At 38.2% G+C, this 14,893-nt stretch overlaps 2 protein-coding genes across 12 annotated transcripts; one reads left to right on the top strand and one right to left on the bottom strand.

Annotated features, from left to right (window-relative positions):
• Positions 1-949: 949 nt before the first annotated feature.
• atraid (all-trans retinoic acid-induced differentiation factor) lies at positions 950-3,767 on the top strand. Its single transcript, XM_044107403.1, has 7 exons — positions 950-1,069; positions 1,219-1,352; positions 1,546-1,614; positions 1,827-1,898; positions 1,991-2,112; positions 2,219-2,319; positions 2,427-3,767. Exons 1-7 carry the CDS (start codon positions 977-979, stop codon positions 2,529-2,531), a joined length of 696 nt encoding a protein of 231 aa, XP_043963338.1. The 5' UTR covers positions 950-976; the 3' UTR covers positions 2,532-3,767.
• Positions 3,768-5,722: 1,955 nt separating this feature from the next.
• Positions 5,723-10,278, bottom strand: eif2b4 (eukaryotic translation initiation factor 2B, subunit 4 delta). 11 transcript variants are annotated; one of them, XM_044107392.1, is made up of 14 exons: positions 10,198-10,278; positions 9,717-9,754; positions 9,448-9,628; positions 9,148-9,348; positions 8,940-9,022; positions 8,581-8,607; positions 8,171-8,262; positions 7,939-8,053; positions 7,480-7,556; positions 7,257-7,359; positions 6,750-6,877; positions 6,352-6,529; positions 6,078-6,258; positions 5,723-6,009 (listed from the first exon to the last, which is right to left on the bottom strand). In XM_044107392.1, the coding sequence occupies exons 1-14, from the start codon at positions 10,259-10,261 to the stop codon at positions 5,810-5,812; spliced, it is 1,668 nt and encodes a 555-aa protein (XP_043963327.1). In that variant the 5' UTR covers positions 10,262-10,278; the 3' UTR covers positions 5,723-5,809. The 11 variants fall into 11 exon arrangements, with proteins under 11 accessions (XP_043963327.1, XP_043963330.1, XP_043963329.1 ...); XM_044107395.1 differs by having other exon boundaries at positions 8,940-9,019; XM_044107394.1 differs by having other exon boundaries at positions 9,148-9,345.
• Positions 10,279-14,893: the final 4,615 nt, after the last annotated feature.

The raw sequence follows: 14,893 nt of genomic DNA, 5'->3' as shown, positions 1-14,893 counted from the left end.
TTAGTGGCCACTTACTACTGGCAACACAGCATAGATTTTTGCTAATTATTTAATATTAGTGAATTATCATCAGCCTTCAATACTTTTGAATGTTCTAACACATTTTAACAAAAATGTGCTAATATGGACAGACCTTCATTAATTTGCACAAACTGAAATGGTCCTATAGCTGTACCTACACATCATGAAAGAAAACGTTGACAGCCTTGTGGCTATGCATATTTCTAACACACTGTTATATATTTGCAGATATAGTTAATATTTATTTCTCAATGACAGCCATGAGTAGTACTAAAATTAACATATTTTTAGTGTATAAAGTTACTGATTAACTTTTTATTGAATGTTAACTTTAGTACTGCTTTAATATAAAAAGCGCTATGAGGGACTGCATTGGTTCCCGAGGAGAACTTGACACTCACAATATGGCAGACGCATTGACCTGCCGTTTTTTTACAGTGACAATGAATCCAATGATCTAAATATCGAAATAAGGCTTGTATTTTCCTAAATTATTCCCCAAAGCATGGTAAAGAAAATATGATGTACATAACAGTTAGTTATGCACTTAAAAATTTAATTTCCACATGCCACATTTGTGAGGCCTTCTCCCTGTTTTTTTAGTACAATCCAAAGTGACAGCAAAAACCTGTCTAAACGAGTTACTTCTAAAAAGGTTGCAGTTTTAGTAAAATAAACCATAGACAATTAAATATTTATGATATATTAATATTCTTCTGTTTGAGTATAAACAATCACAAAATTTCTATGTTAAAATGTTTCGTCTTAAAACATAAAAAAACTCTGATAAATCTTACACAATTACATAGTCACGCAGACCTTATTTTTTGTTCTATAAACGCCACAAACAAAAGGTTAACTTACATGAAATCGTCCTTATCCGCATGCGTAATTGCGACGCAAAATTACCAGCTTCCCGTCACGTGACCACGTCATGTGACTTCAGTCAATAAAAATGAAAGCACTAGGCAGCTGGTGTGAAGCTGTAGCTCTTATTTTTATCCTTAAATTATATTTTAACGCGAGTTATCAGCTGACTGGGCTGCAGGTAAGATTGGTGTGCTCCCCACTGAGTAATGTCGCAACAAATTCTGATAAACCAGCTTGTTTTGGCGGGTGTATAGACCTTGTAGGGGTTGTCAGTGTCCGTTTGTTGTTTACTACTTTTTTGTGTGGTAATGCAATTTCAAATCACAGGTATGCTCGCTCTGTGATGGTACTGTCCAAAACAACACCTACGTGGGTAACTTCTGCTCTTCATCTGCTGGACGGATTGACAAGAGGTGCTGTTTAGCAAATGATAACTCAAGCGACCCTAAACGCATCATCGGGTATGACATAAATATCAACACTGCGCTCAAAGTGAATGTTGCAAGGCTATTTTTTTTTTATTTATTTATTATTTTTTTCATTTTTTGGTCTTATATCCCTGACATCGATACCTCTGTAGGGAAAACGTGGAATTTTAGAATGAAGTTTTATATTTAGTAAATTGTATGTTCGTATTTGGTTTTGATTTATCAGGTTGGATTTATCCAGTTGTTCACTGACTCAAGTGGAAGACCTTTCAGGAGCATCCACAGTGGTGGTGATGTAAGTACACTACTATGTGAAGAAAATATGGTTTCTTCATATAGTACCATTTCTTGCAAATAATTATACAGTGCTGAGCAGAAATACACATTTGTTAACAATCTTCACATTTAATGTAAATAAGTCACACTTAATCTTAGGTAGAACCAATATTTGTAACATTTCTTTTTTTGTTCTTGATAAGATTATTACTCATTTATTTATTTTTGCAGAGATCTGTCACTGAATACCATTACCAACATCAGTGATAAAGTCTTCCAAGGATTTCTTGACCTAAATGTCTTGTAGGTATCTTTGAAATGATCGTTTTATTTGTTTAAATTGGTACTGGTATTTTAAAAATCTTTTTCTTCAACAAATATCAATGTGTCTTCAGGATTTTACCAGAGTACATAGCTTGTCCAGGTGGGAATGCTTCATGGCAACAGATGGAAGTAAAACAAGGGAAGCAGCTTTGTAAGGACCAGAAAAACATGTGCAACCAGACAGGACAGATGTGTAGGTCAACGTTCAGCAGATATTTGTTGCACCACATGTCTGAGACATCTAAAAATATTTGTTTTGCAATGTGTGGCCTTTGTTGACATTTATTGGGAATCCATAGCTGCGAATTGTCCAGAAAACTCCCTTTGCGGCCCCTATGGTCCCGGCTTCTTTGAGTGTCACTGTGCTGAAAATTACCATGGATACAAGTGTCTTCGGCAGGTGGGTACTTGGAGACATTTTGTTTTTGGCTGTTGTTCTTGCATTATTACTAAATTAACATAAGCACAAAAACTTTTTAAACAACACATTTTTAAACTTGCTTACAGGCGGAATTTCCAGCGCTGAAGGTTTTCGGGCCTCTTGCAGCATCCGCAGTTGTCATCTCCTTCCTGTTGTGGATTACCCAGAGACGCAAAGCCAAATCACTCTGAGTCTGCACTACTTTTAAACTGACAAGAAACAGACTCCTGAAAGGGATAATAATGCTGACAAAGCCCAGGGTGGCACCACACTCTGGTGTGAATATTTTACAAATGTTACTGTATTCGTTTTCAGGGGCAGCTGTATTTTATTTTTGGGGAGAGAAAAAAAACTGACATTTTTATTATAATTAATGTGGTCTAATTTTTAGGTAAAAATATGCATTTTAAAATATGACCTAATTTTTTTGACACATATTACCACTGGTGTTGCTTTTTTTTAAGTAGACTTACAGATAACAGTGAACACTGAATTATTCTGTTAAACAAGTGCTTAACGTGTGCGAGTTTACACCAGAAAAAATGTTTTGCATGTTTAGAAAAAGTTGAGCATCAACTCATTGCATGCTGACTGTGTTTTAATATTTTTGGGGGGGAAGGGGGTGACGGTGCTGGTAAGAGGAGGGGGCAGCGGGTTAGCTGTGTTAAATTTAAACCAAAACTGCAAGTTTAGCTGCACTTTAATGAAAATTTTATTCTCTTCAGTTCAGAGGTGTTATTGTGTAAATGTATTCAGAATGAAAAAAAATTGATGTTATAGTGTTTTGTGTCCTGCTCTGGCAGCTTAGACAAACGGGTTGGTGGGTCTGGCTGCTCAGCAGTGTCATAGCAGATTTGTTGTGCAAACTTTGGAGATTTAATGTTCCTGCTGTTTTATAATTGCCTTTTGATTTTGCATTTGGCTAACCAACAACTATCCAAGGGTCCAGCATGGTCAGACTGAAGTCGAACTGTCGATGTGCGGTCACAAGGTTGTGGAACGTTCGTTTTTGTAAACACTGTCCAAAGTCCACAAGACTTTGAACGGAGCTCCTGTGAAACCCTTCCTGCTGCAGAACAGGTCATGGTGTTTTGTCATACGTGTGGCTTACAACACTAGAGTAAACACAGAGGTCATAGCAAAGAGGAATGACTATTACGATTTCAGAGGTGGAGAAAATAATAATTGACTAGCTGCAATGTCGTATTTTATTTTAGTTATTGGAAGCCAAAAAAAAGAAGAACAAATGGCCTCAGTGGGTCATTTGCCAGCTGCAATGGACCAGAACCAAACGGGGAGTTTAGTGTTGTGTCCAACAGTATATACTTCCTCACAGCCCGGGATAATTCCTCTTTAGAGCTATCCATTCTGCTCTCTGGCTAAAAAAAAACAGCTTCTGAAAGTTGATTAGTTGGGGATTGTCACAAGCAAACACACCCACACCCAATTCAGCCTTCACACACAATAGTTTTGCACATAGAGAGGGGTGAAAAGTTCACCAGGGAGGTTGTGACGAGAAGGGATGGACAACATAAGGCTGAGAACAAAATGACCGCGACAATGAGAACCGATTTCAGCACTTCGACTCGACCACGAAGGGCCCCCAACTTCCTCTTTTATGAGTTACAGAGTCTTGTCTTGAAATACACTCCACGATCTGGATGTGTCTTTTCTGTTGTATCGCTTTTAATTTATCTTGTTTAAAGTTCAGGGTTTTAATAAAGATTTTACAATAGCATAATATTTTCCTTTTTATAAGATATTTTACTGCTTCAGTGTTAGATCTTGTCAGATGTTTCCACTTTCTACTGCTGTACAAAATGAAATATTACCCAGGTTTTCAAGATTTTTATGGAAAATGATATTAAATGAAGTTTCTGCAAAGAATCAAAAGTTTATTGATAGAGTCAAGATCTTTAAAGCCTCCTCACTTTTCCTTTGCAAAATGGTGCTACATTGTGCTGAAAATAAACAGATTTTGCTCTCGATCAATGTTTTGACACTAGTTTTTATAAATGGCAGAAGCAGTGGGCTAACTTGTAGGTTGAAGAATGGCAAGTTAAACGTCTATGGATGGGTCACTTGGCCTGACAAAAGACTCATTGCAGTATTTACCTTTTTAGAAGAGTCCTTTTATTGGTATCCCAACCAATGAAAATGTATTTTTTTAAAGCAAATAAAAGTGCTCTGGTCAAATTCTGCAACATTTTGTAGGATGTTGGTCTTTGTTTTTTTTGGAACAACTTCTTTGCAGCCCTGCATCCCACCAGACCATCATCCAAAGGTATCTGCCTCACTCAGAAACACTAGTGAGCATGCTCAGAGGTGGGTAGTAACTAATTACAATAATTTTTTGAAAAAAATTGAGTAAAATTTCTACATAGTCTACCCACTGTAATTTTACTGTGCACGTTTTGTTATTCTAATGACATGTTCTGTCCGCTGAGCCTGCTGTTACATATGGAAGTACTTTACCCTGTGCTAATGGTGAGTAATGCAAATATACCTTAAGTATAAATTTCTTATTTTTCATAAAAGAAAAAAGCATTTAGAAAAATTTCTTCTACACAAATGTTATTTGTATATTTTTCTTATAATTTTGTCCTTAAAATACCAGTATTTGTACATATCTACATTTTTGTCTGATGACATTTTAAATTAAGTGAAATAATCTGATCAGTTATTCTTACCTGGTATTTGAGCAGCCTTCTATATAAATTATTACTCTTGCATATTTCTTTGAACTGTTACTTTTCCTTTGAGTTGAAGTACTGTAACTCCTTGAGTACATTTTTTTTTTTTTACCCACAACTGTGCATGCTTCACTCTTAAACAAGATCTTCACTGGTGGCAAGTTAATATCTTACTTGGTTCTCTTTAGGGGACAGTACCCAGTATATGCTGGACTTTTTCTAGAAAACTAAAAGTTTCTTTGCATCAATGATCTCCCCTCGCAAGTTCTTGATTTGATAACTGTATGATTTCTAAGCACCAATCTATCTGCACACTGGATATAAAGCAATGAGGACACAAGTGATCATTGTCGGTTAAAGAGCAATTGAAAGCACCACTCCTTTGCAATCAGGAATTATGACCACCATGTAGGAATAATGTGCTTCTTCCAAGTACCTGAGGATCATGTGTTGACTGTCAGGTTAAACTACCTTTGTGCTTGTTTAGAAGACCAGGTCTTTAAAATAAACTGCATTTATGGAGCAATAACATTCCTTTCAGAGGCCCAAGTTTCAGTTTCAATTAATGGTTAGCTTTAATGGTTAGCTTATCATCATCACACCCATAGATGACCTCCCTAGCATGATTCATTAATATCTAACAACTCTCCCTTTTAAAAGACCCACAAATAAAACACAGATGAAACTCATTTAAAAGTGTATGCCATTTCAGATATACATTTATTGCATGCTAAAAGCACGACCTTGCGCATCACATAAGCCGATAAGGAGGGCGCTCACTGATCGACGTTTTTGACCCTCAGCACCACGGGGACAGAAGTGCACGGGATCATTCCCAGTTCTGTGATGACCAGATCCACAAAGTCAGGAGGAGTCACATCATAGACGAGGTTCAGCAGACCCAGAGGGGGCTCCTGCTGCCAGTGCTCCAGGTGGGTCTGCCCATTGCGTGTCACGATGAGGTCATCGGGGTCATCTGGAAAGGACCAATGAACATCAACCGACAAACATGGATGGAGTTAGAAACAGAATGCGTTTACATACCCAGTTCATTGGATACAAATGAGTCCGTCTGCACCCTCTCACAGAACTTGTAGGTCTCACAACAAACCAGCACAGGCACGTTAAAGGCTTTGGCCACCAGAGCTATTTGTGAAGTTCCCACTCGAGACATGACGTAACCATTAGCCAAAAGGGCGTGAGCTCCGAGGAACACCTTCGATACCTAAAACAAAACAAACAACAAAAAAAAGTCAGTGCTTATAGCTAAACCTTTTAGCAACTCTCTGATCAACAAATGACGCTAATTTCTGATTACCTCTGGAAGAATGTAAGACACAGCTGAGATAAGGACATATGTGCAACTGATCCCTCTCTGTACCAGACGCCTCAGAGCCTCCCGGCCCTCAAGCCGAGGCCTGCTGTCTACAACTATAACGCGAAACTTCCTGTTCTTCTCCAAGGCCTCACAGAGGATGTGGTTGACCAGAGAAGAGCTGACAGAAACAGATATAAAAATTTTGACTTTGTGATGTTAGAGTTAAATATGAAAGGAAAAAGGAAGAAAATGTGTCTAAAAATAAAAAAAACTTTCTGGGCAAAAAATATCCATTATTACTGGTATTCTTTATTTAATACAACAAATCACTGCTTAGTAACAAGAAATATACAATGTAGAGTTAATAGAAAGAACTTGCCCAGATTTCTGAGCCTTACCATCCATAAATGAGGATGACGTCTCCATCACTAATCTTTTCTATGGAGGACTCTGCTATAGCTTTAGCAGCAAGAATGATCTTTTCTTTGATGTACCACTCGATGCAGAAGAGCAGTTTGCGTTTTGCCTAAAATAGAAAAGAATGCTTCATTGCAAGACAAAATTACTTTTATGTTAGTCGGACCTAACAGCTTTCCAATCACTTTATCTTAGCTGGAGCAATTATTGTGACAGATTCATTGGCTACACCTCTACTAGCGAAAATCACAGCTTTAATTTTTGCGACCAGAGTCTCTGTCAGTGGTTAAAGAAGCTCTAATAAGGACATTACAGCCTTGTATTAAGCCTAAAGAAAAATATACAAAAATAGAAAGGAAACATTGAGTTTAATAGTGATGTGGCTGTGATATGCAAAATTTTGAAAAGCTTCAATATGCTTGCAAGAACTTAATTAAAGCCAAGTTGAAGGGCCTTTTAAAAACAAACAAAAAACTCAAAACACAAACCTCTTCTTCCTTGCATTGACTGGGAATATTGGAGATTTCTTTTTTGACATATTTGATGGCGTTGCCCATGCTGGCTGACAGAGGGCGACACTGGTTCAAAAAACTGGAAGAAAACAAAAGGCAAATGCTACATTTTAAACAACAAAAAAATATATATACGGATGTATTAATAGTTTGGGTTGGACAAAAGGTTACAAAGATACTCATTACTAATTTTCAATACCTAATATAAGGTTTCAGTCTGTTGACCAAGTCTCTAGACAGCTCCTCATTTGGAGGTGTAGTGTAGTCCCTTATTACCTGCAGAAGGAAAACAAAAAACAGGTTCAAAAGCAAGCTTATTTTAAATTTGTTCACAGCAAATTACAGAAATTTCCATACAATTTTGAGATCATGGAATGGCATGACTCTACTAATCTACTTCAGTTATGCACCCCACAATCCTGTGCAACATCGTTGTGACTGTCGCATGCCCAAGCAAATACCACATGGCAAAACCAATCCCAAAACACAAACTGCAACAAAATGGAAATATACATTGGTTGTCAACATAATCAATCAGCCTAGTTTTATTTAAGCGACCAATACATTAACTAGAAAGACTAACATCAGCCAATACCAATGTTAAGGAGGATGTACTGTGCATCCCTAGGTAGAAGTCTAACAGTTTTTGGATCAGCACCTGTTTGAAGGCATGCAGCAGGGCAATGGAGCGAGCATTGGATCCAGCCACAATGCCCTGGGAGTACTGGAGGCCCAGTCGCACAATAGCAGGATGAATCACCGTTGAAGGAATGCTACAAACAGTAAAAACACAAATGCTGAAGATGACTGGAGCAGATTGGGAACAATCTCTGAAAGCAAAATAACCAAACTCTTTATGGCGAAGATAAATAAGCAACTACTGAGCTCACCTGAGTTGCTGTGTTAGCGGAGCTTTGCGACTGTACTGGTGCAGATGAGAAAACAAGCTGACTTTGTAGCCATAGTCTAAGCGTAGTGGGATCTGAAATCAAGAGATAAAGAAAAATAAATGAAAAGAATTTATACCTGAAATTACACTTACAGACACTAAAGAAGCCAAAAGAAACACACAATTTTTTTATTACTCTCCAAACACAATTACACATGCCAAACTGATTTTGCAGGAGCGTGTTGGGTTATAATGAAAGTCCTGAAAAGCAAGTAACTCAGAGCTTTAAGCGAACAGCAACACAGCAAAACAAAAGAAATGTAAATCTAAATAGCCACAAAGACCACAAAAATATATATGTTAATTTTCAGCGGCAAACATTTTAAAGAGTCTAAACTCGACGGTTTATACCTTTTTAGCAGAATTTTGCCCTGGTGTCTGGAAAACAATGTTAATACCATGACATGCAGTTCTAACTTTCAGTGACTGTTTTAGACCTACTCTGAAAAAAAATCAAAACAATCAGTAACAACAAACCTAATATTCAAGCATGTAACTGAAGATACAGTCACATGCATTTGTTACTCGCTGTGTGGAACTGATAACAGCACCAAATATCTCTTTTACAGTTTTTTACATTTTGTCTGGTGATAGCCACAATTTGCAATGCATTTTATCCAGATTTTGTGTTTGTGGTTGAAACATTATTGAGAAAATCTCTAGGGGTCTTCAATTTTTAAACACGTTTATAACATGTAAATCAATCTTACCTGTTGCCTTTCCAGCTTCTTGGCCAATTTCTTTAACACGTCTGGATTATCCACTTGAATATGTTCTGGCAGCCTTTTTACTACTGAAAACACAGAGAGATCTTTTTTACTCACTTTTCCATGATACTTCAGTTAAAGCTGTTTTATCACTTTGACTGAAGTGATAAATAGTGATAATACTTTTGAGTCAGTGGCTATGAAATGCTACCTGGCTGCAGCTCATTCGTGGCTGCTTTCGATTTGCTCACAGCACCTTGTGGTCCCGGATCTCCTTTCTTGCTCTGTTTGCTGGCCCTCTCGGCCTCTTGCCGAGCTCTCCGTTCAGCTTTTAGTTCAGCTTTACTCTTAGGAGGCTTTTCTGCTGGGGTGGGAGCTTCTGGGGCAGGCACGGAAACTGGAGCAGGCACTGCTGAAGCAGCATTAATAAGCAGAAACACATTGTAGAATAAAAGATTAAATACACTTAGGGCTTATGGTTCACAGACAAATATCCCAGAAGTCATTTTACCTTTCTGAGCTGTGGATTGCGTTGAAGGCTGTGGTGCTGAAACAGCTGAACTGTCACCCTTAGTTTCTTTACCACTCTCCTGTATAGCCTTATCATCCTTTTTCTCTTTGCTTTTCTTCTGTTGCTTCTTCTCCTTCCTTAGCCGCTGCTTCTCCTCTTTGGTCAGCTCTTTGCCTTCATTCTGAACATTTAAAGATGACCATGTCACGACTGCTACTTACTCACACCAGACTGTAGTAACAGGTTTTAAGTGACCAAAATAAACTGACCTTTGCACGTTCAATGTCACCTTTCTTCTCATTTCCATCTGCAAGAACAGTGAAGATTGTAACATCATGGTGTTCGTGACGCTACAATGAGCCAGATGTGCCTCTTTCAAGCCATATGATGCACTTATAATAGTTTGATTTCATAACTTTACAGTGAACTAACATCAGCTACAAAAGAGATTCTCGTACATAATATCGACACCATATCGACAGCTAAAAATTCAAAAACATAGTAATGATAACCAAAAAGATACAACTCCAAAAATGATGCAACATCGCTACGTCTGCTGTTAAACTACACTGCCATGCTAACGTTAGCAGCACTCACCTCTGAAATAATAAACCTGTTAGAACAGAGGAACCTTACCTCCTCAAAACTAGAACAAAAGCTATGTTTTTACTCACGTAACAAATAGTTTAAAGAAAGAAAAACAGCTGCAAAGTGATAAAAAGCGAAGCTGTTACACATTCCCAAACTCACCTGTCACTCCACTGTCAGCCATCTTTACGATACGGCTTCTCTTCCTCTGCTGCTGCAGCAACATCTGTGTTCTTCCCACAGCGCCATCTTCTGGAGGCAAAAGTGTTCGACGGTAATTTCAAAGTAATATATTTGCTTATTTTCATCAATTGCATCACATTACTTTGCAATTTTTCTTTGCAGTTCAATTTAAACTAAGCCTCGGTCACAAATTTCATGACAAAACCTATAGTAAAGATATTTTACATATTAAAGACACACAAAAATTTAAGCCAATTTTAATAAGTAAGAAAAATAAAAAATAAATGAGAGGCAAAAAAATATCAGAAAAATTAAAAAGAGAGAAAAATATACTTTGCTATTTTCCATCAATCTCACATCTACAACAAGCATTCACCCAAATCCCCGCAGCTTTAGCAGGGATTTGGGTGAATGTCCCTCAATTTCCTGGATTAAAACCTAAAAAAACAAGTGTCTGTTGATGCTTGTACAATTCCATGTTGAAATTACACATCAGAATCAACTTTATTACTCATGATTGTGTTCATAAATAAGGAACGTGATTTCAGTTTTCAAGCACTTGCATAACATAAATACATGAACTTTATTGAAAACAAAATAAGGCTAAATGAAGACATATGTGCAGGTAATTTTGATTTTATAGGAAAGAAAAAGTGAAGGATTATTGTGCATTTAGCTAAAAGTAGAATTTTACAGTTTTGGTTTTAATGAGCCCTGGCATTGTTTTTTTTAAGTTTTAAGTTTTTTTTAATTATTATTATTATTATTTTTAAGTAAAATATTATACACCTGCAGGAATACTCAGAGTGCTTCTTGATTCTGTTGAATATAAATCTTTGTCAATGTCAACTTGAATATTTGATGTAATGTAAGTATTCGCTCCAGGGAGCATCATGCACATAGTTACATTAATAACAAATTAACAGAACAATCAAAATAATAATAATTTAAAAAATACAATAAAAAATGCGATGATTGAGTTTAATTGAATTTATTTGAATTTATTGGCAGAATGTGACAACTTACGGACAGTTTATTTCAACGTGTACAACAAAGTTGGATGCACATAATAAGCATAAATCATACGTGCTCACCGTGATAGAGTTGTATCCTATTTTGTTATTTTTTAAGTGTAATCATTACGCAGCTTCAATGTGTAAGTGATTAAAGATTTCCTGTTTTAGCAGGAAATCTTTGTACAGCATACCCTTATGCTGTACATAAGGGTATGTACAGTAGATAATGGAAAATTGGTTTTAAGGGAGATTTTCTTTTTAGAGGTGTGATTAGAACAGAAAAATCCCATATGTGCTTATTTTAAGACAAGAATAAAGAAAAAGTGTAGACATCAGAAATGTACATGTTTAGTGGTCCTTTATTTGATTTGTAAGCACAAACTTCTATACTTAGACAACTAAAATGAAGCAGCAAAAATAAATCTGAATAGGCTGTAATACATAAACTTCACATTTATTCAGACTACCACGTCCAGAGTGAGCTGTGACAGTGTCTCTGATTCCCTGTCGACAGAATTCACGACGCAGTAGCTGGTTGAAGGGGACCAAACCTCACTGAAACACCTGACTTGGTTCCGTTTGACCAGCCACAGCAAGGCGTGTTGCTTCGACTGCAAGAGGCAGAGGAAGAGAGAAAGGCAGAAAAACAGTCAAACACAGGGAAAGATAGAGGAAATGAAGGAAAGAGAAAGAGAGCAGGAGGTCCTCTTCAGGGTTACCTGATGAAACACAGAGCAAAATAAGGTTATTAACAATTCAAGCAAGTTACAACATGGAGTGTCACTGTGTTACTGAGCAGATAGTTCCTATTTTGAGGTTTGGGAACCCTGACAGCTGGTGACATCTCCTTTCCTACCTCCAAACCCAGCCCTGCTGGGGCGAACTTTCAACCTCAGTGACAGCTCCACATCTCTGCCCTTCCTCCCTCCCTCCAATCGTCCTTTTATAACTTCTGTGGTTGCTATAATGGGTGACAGCTGTGGCTGGTCAATCCTCCTGGACTGTCAGCAGTTGGGGCAGGGCAGGAATTTTTTCAAGTTGTGTCCCTGAGACCCCCTATCAGCGGGCAAGGGAGTAATGCAAGCCATACACGTGCCTGGGCTGAAGGAGTGGGTAGCAGGCCTTTCACCTGTTGCCCTCCCCACACGCATGCAGGCTCTTAAGCGGTGATGAGAGAAATCCAAACTACAAATCAAAACGATGTTCAGTAGGAAAGAAAATTTGAGATTCTTCTGCTTTCCGATGCTCAGGTCCCCCTTGAAACCACACACTTCCTTACATTCCATAAGTGGTGTATTAATATGGGGATATAAGGAAGCATGTCCTCGCAAGGGGAAACAACTGGATTCAATGCTCCTCGGGAGACAAAGACACCCTTTCATACGCGCAGAGGAAGAGCAGAGGCAACAACTGGCTAAAGAATGGTTAACTGTGACAGAGGGAGAGGAATGGCAGCAGAGGAATATTTGAAAAGCAAAGATCATCTCTGGAGAGGGAGAAAATTTCATCCTGAGAGAGATTGTAAAGTCTCCAAAGAAAATTGAGAAAACATGTATAGTTTTAAGACAATGTCACGTGCAAATAGGTTTGCATTAGAAATTGATTATAGCACCAGACTATGTTGCAACAAACACAGTAAATGCAAAAAAAAAAATGTTTGAATACATTTTAAAAAGTTGTTTGTTATGCCTCAGCTTTCTGGTTTCCACTGTTTATTAAGTTGACCCGAGAAAGAGGCCAAACACACCAACTCTCCTTCAGAATAGCCTGGTGGCCTAAATCTAACCCCACGTTGTTTACTGTCTTCTTGAACTAAGGAAAGGTAGCCTCTGTAATTAGAGTTTGAATGTTGCTCTGAAACACATGTCAAGGTACAGACTTTTTCGGACTCCTTCCTGTGTCCCCCTCAGCTGCCTGTCGGAGGTGACAAGCTCTGCCGTGATGTGTTGCTGCCTTCATAAAGCTGAGAGAAAACATCTAACAGCTGGTCTCACACCTGATTTTTGTCACTTTTTTTTTTTTTTTAAAGAAACAAATATTACCCCAAAAACAATCAAAACGACTGCTTGATCAATTTCAGATTACTTTGACAAAAACAGTACAACGTTTATTAAACCAAAACATCTTAAACTGTGACCAACCTTAGGTCAGGTTCCTGAAGCCTCCATTTGACTTCTATTAACTCAACTCATCTGTCCGCTTCAGCTCTCTTTGCGATCATCCGCTCTCCTCCGTATCTGGCCCGGTGGATTGTGCCCGCAGCAGGCCATGCAGACCGGCCTTTTCTATCCCTACCAGGAGCAGCCCCCCTCCAATGCGACTTCCCACCTGTTGGTGTCCTTTAGGGAGCCCGGGGCCTCTCCTGCGCCTCCTGTCTGGCCCAATCAGGGCCCTGACAGGGAGGGGAGCAAGCTCTGTGAAGTCACACCTTTCAGCTGTTCACACTGGGCTTGAGACACCCAACACCCCTCTGCTGTTCCTCTGTTCACCCACACTCCCTCCAGCTCACAGCCTGCCTTACCCTGCCTTTATTTTACAGAGGATATCAATGAGTCCCCTTTTTTTTTTTAAAAAAAGGGCGGAGAAACAAGGAAGCAACTGCAAGAGGGGCGGGTTTCAGTGGGTTTTTGAGGGTACTTACAGAGTCACGGCTGAAGACAAGGTTGTAGTTTCATCTGAGCTCCAGTAAGGCAGAAAAAAAGAGAAAGCCACGTGTCTTGTCGTAAGAGGCATGGAAGAGGCTTTATGTGAGGAGGCAATTATCGCGTTGGGTTAGTGATGCTACAAGATACACACATCATATACAATAATACGTAAGGCTTTGAAGTTTGGTTGTTCTTGGGGCACCGAATAAAATCAATAAATGCTTCTGAGGCCTAAGAACGACAATCTGCTGGGCACAACACCTATAGGACTTTGCAAACACGTTCACAAATCTAAAGTTTAGTTGTATTACTATCACAAATGTTAATGTGTTTTTGTGTTTTGGGTGATTTTATGAAAATCAACCCAAATTCAATTTGTAAAGAGAAGCCTGCTGAACACCAATTCACCATCTTGGCACAGATTCTCAATTGATTTTAGGCATTTTGAATAGAATAGAATAGAAATATCCTTTGTTGCTCCTCAGTGGAGAAATCCAGGTGTTATTTGTGTGTGAACCTATATCAGGTCTGTGAACCTAGATTGTGGTATAGGTTCACACAAAGATCAAAAGTGTTAAACATATATCCAATCAAAACATAAATCTTCAAGATTAATTACAATACATTTAGGACAAGATTACAACATAAAAATGCCTTGAAATTCTCAGTAATGCAAGGAATATGCAGTTGTCTGGAATATTGTTTTTTTTTAAAAGTACATAAGCTGCATGTGTGTTTGTGTATTAAAAGAAAACTGGAATAGACTGTTTACAATATAAAAACTGTGTAGAAAAACAGATGTTTTTAACCAGTAAAATTTACCACTGCATTTCCTGTAGTTGGGTCACTCTGATGAAGTCGCTCTGATCCAAACTATTTCAGTGTAGCTCTGGTGGGTATTTAGGATTGTTGTTCTGTTGAAATGTCAACACATTCGCCCCTGCCTCCAGCAAGTTTTGTTCCAGGATCGCCTGTTAGCTCCATTCGTCTTCCAGACAATTCTGACTAGCTTCC

The sequence above is a fragment of the Gambusia affinis genome, linkage group LG22, assembly GCF_019740435.1.
Source record: "Gambusia affinis linkage group LG22, SWU_Gaff_1.0, whole genome shotgun sequence".
NCBI classification, from domain to species: Eukaryota; Metazoa; Chordata; class Actinopteri; order Cyprinodontiformes; family Poeciliidae; genus Gambusia; species Gambusia affinis.
Note: the sequence above shows the minus strand (reverse complement) of the source record. Positions and strands in the feature narration are given on the sequence as shown.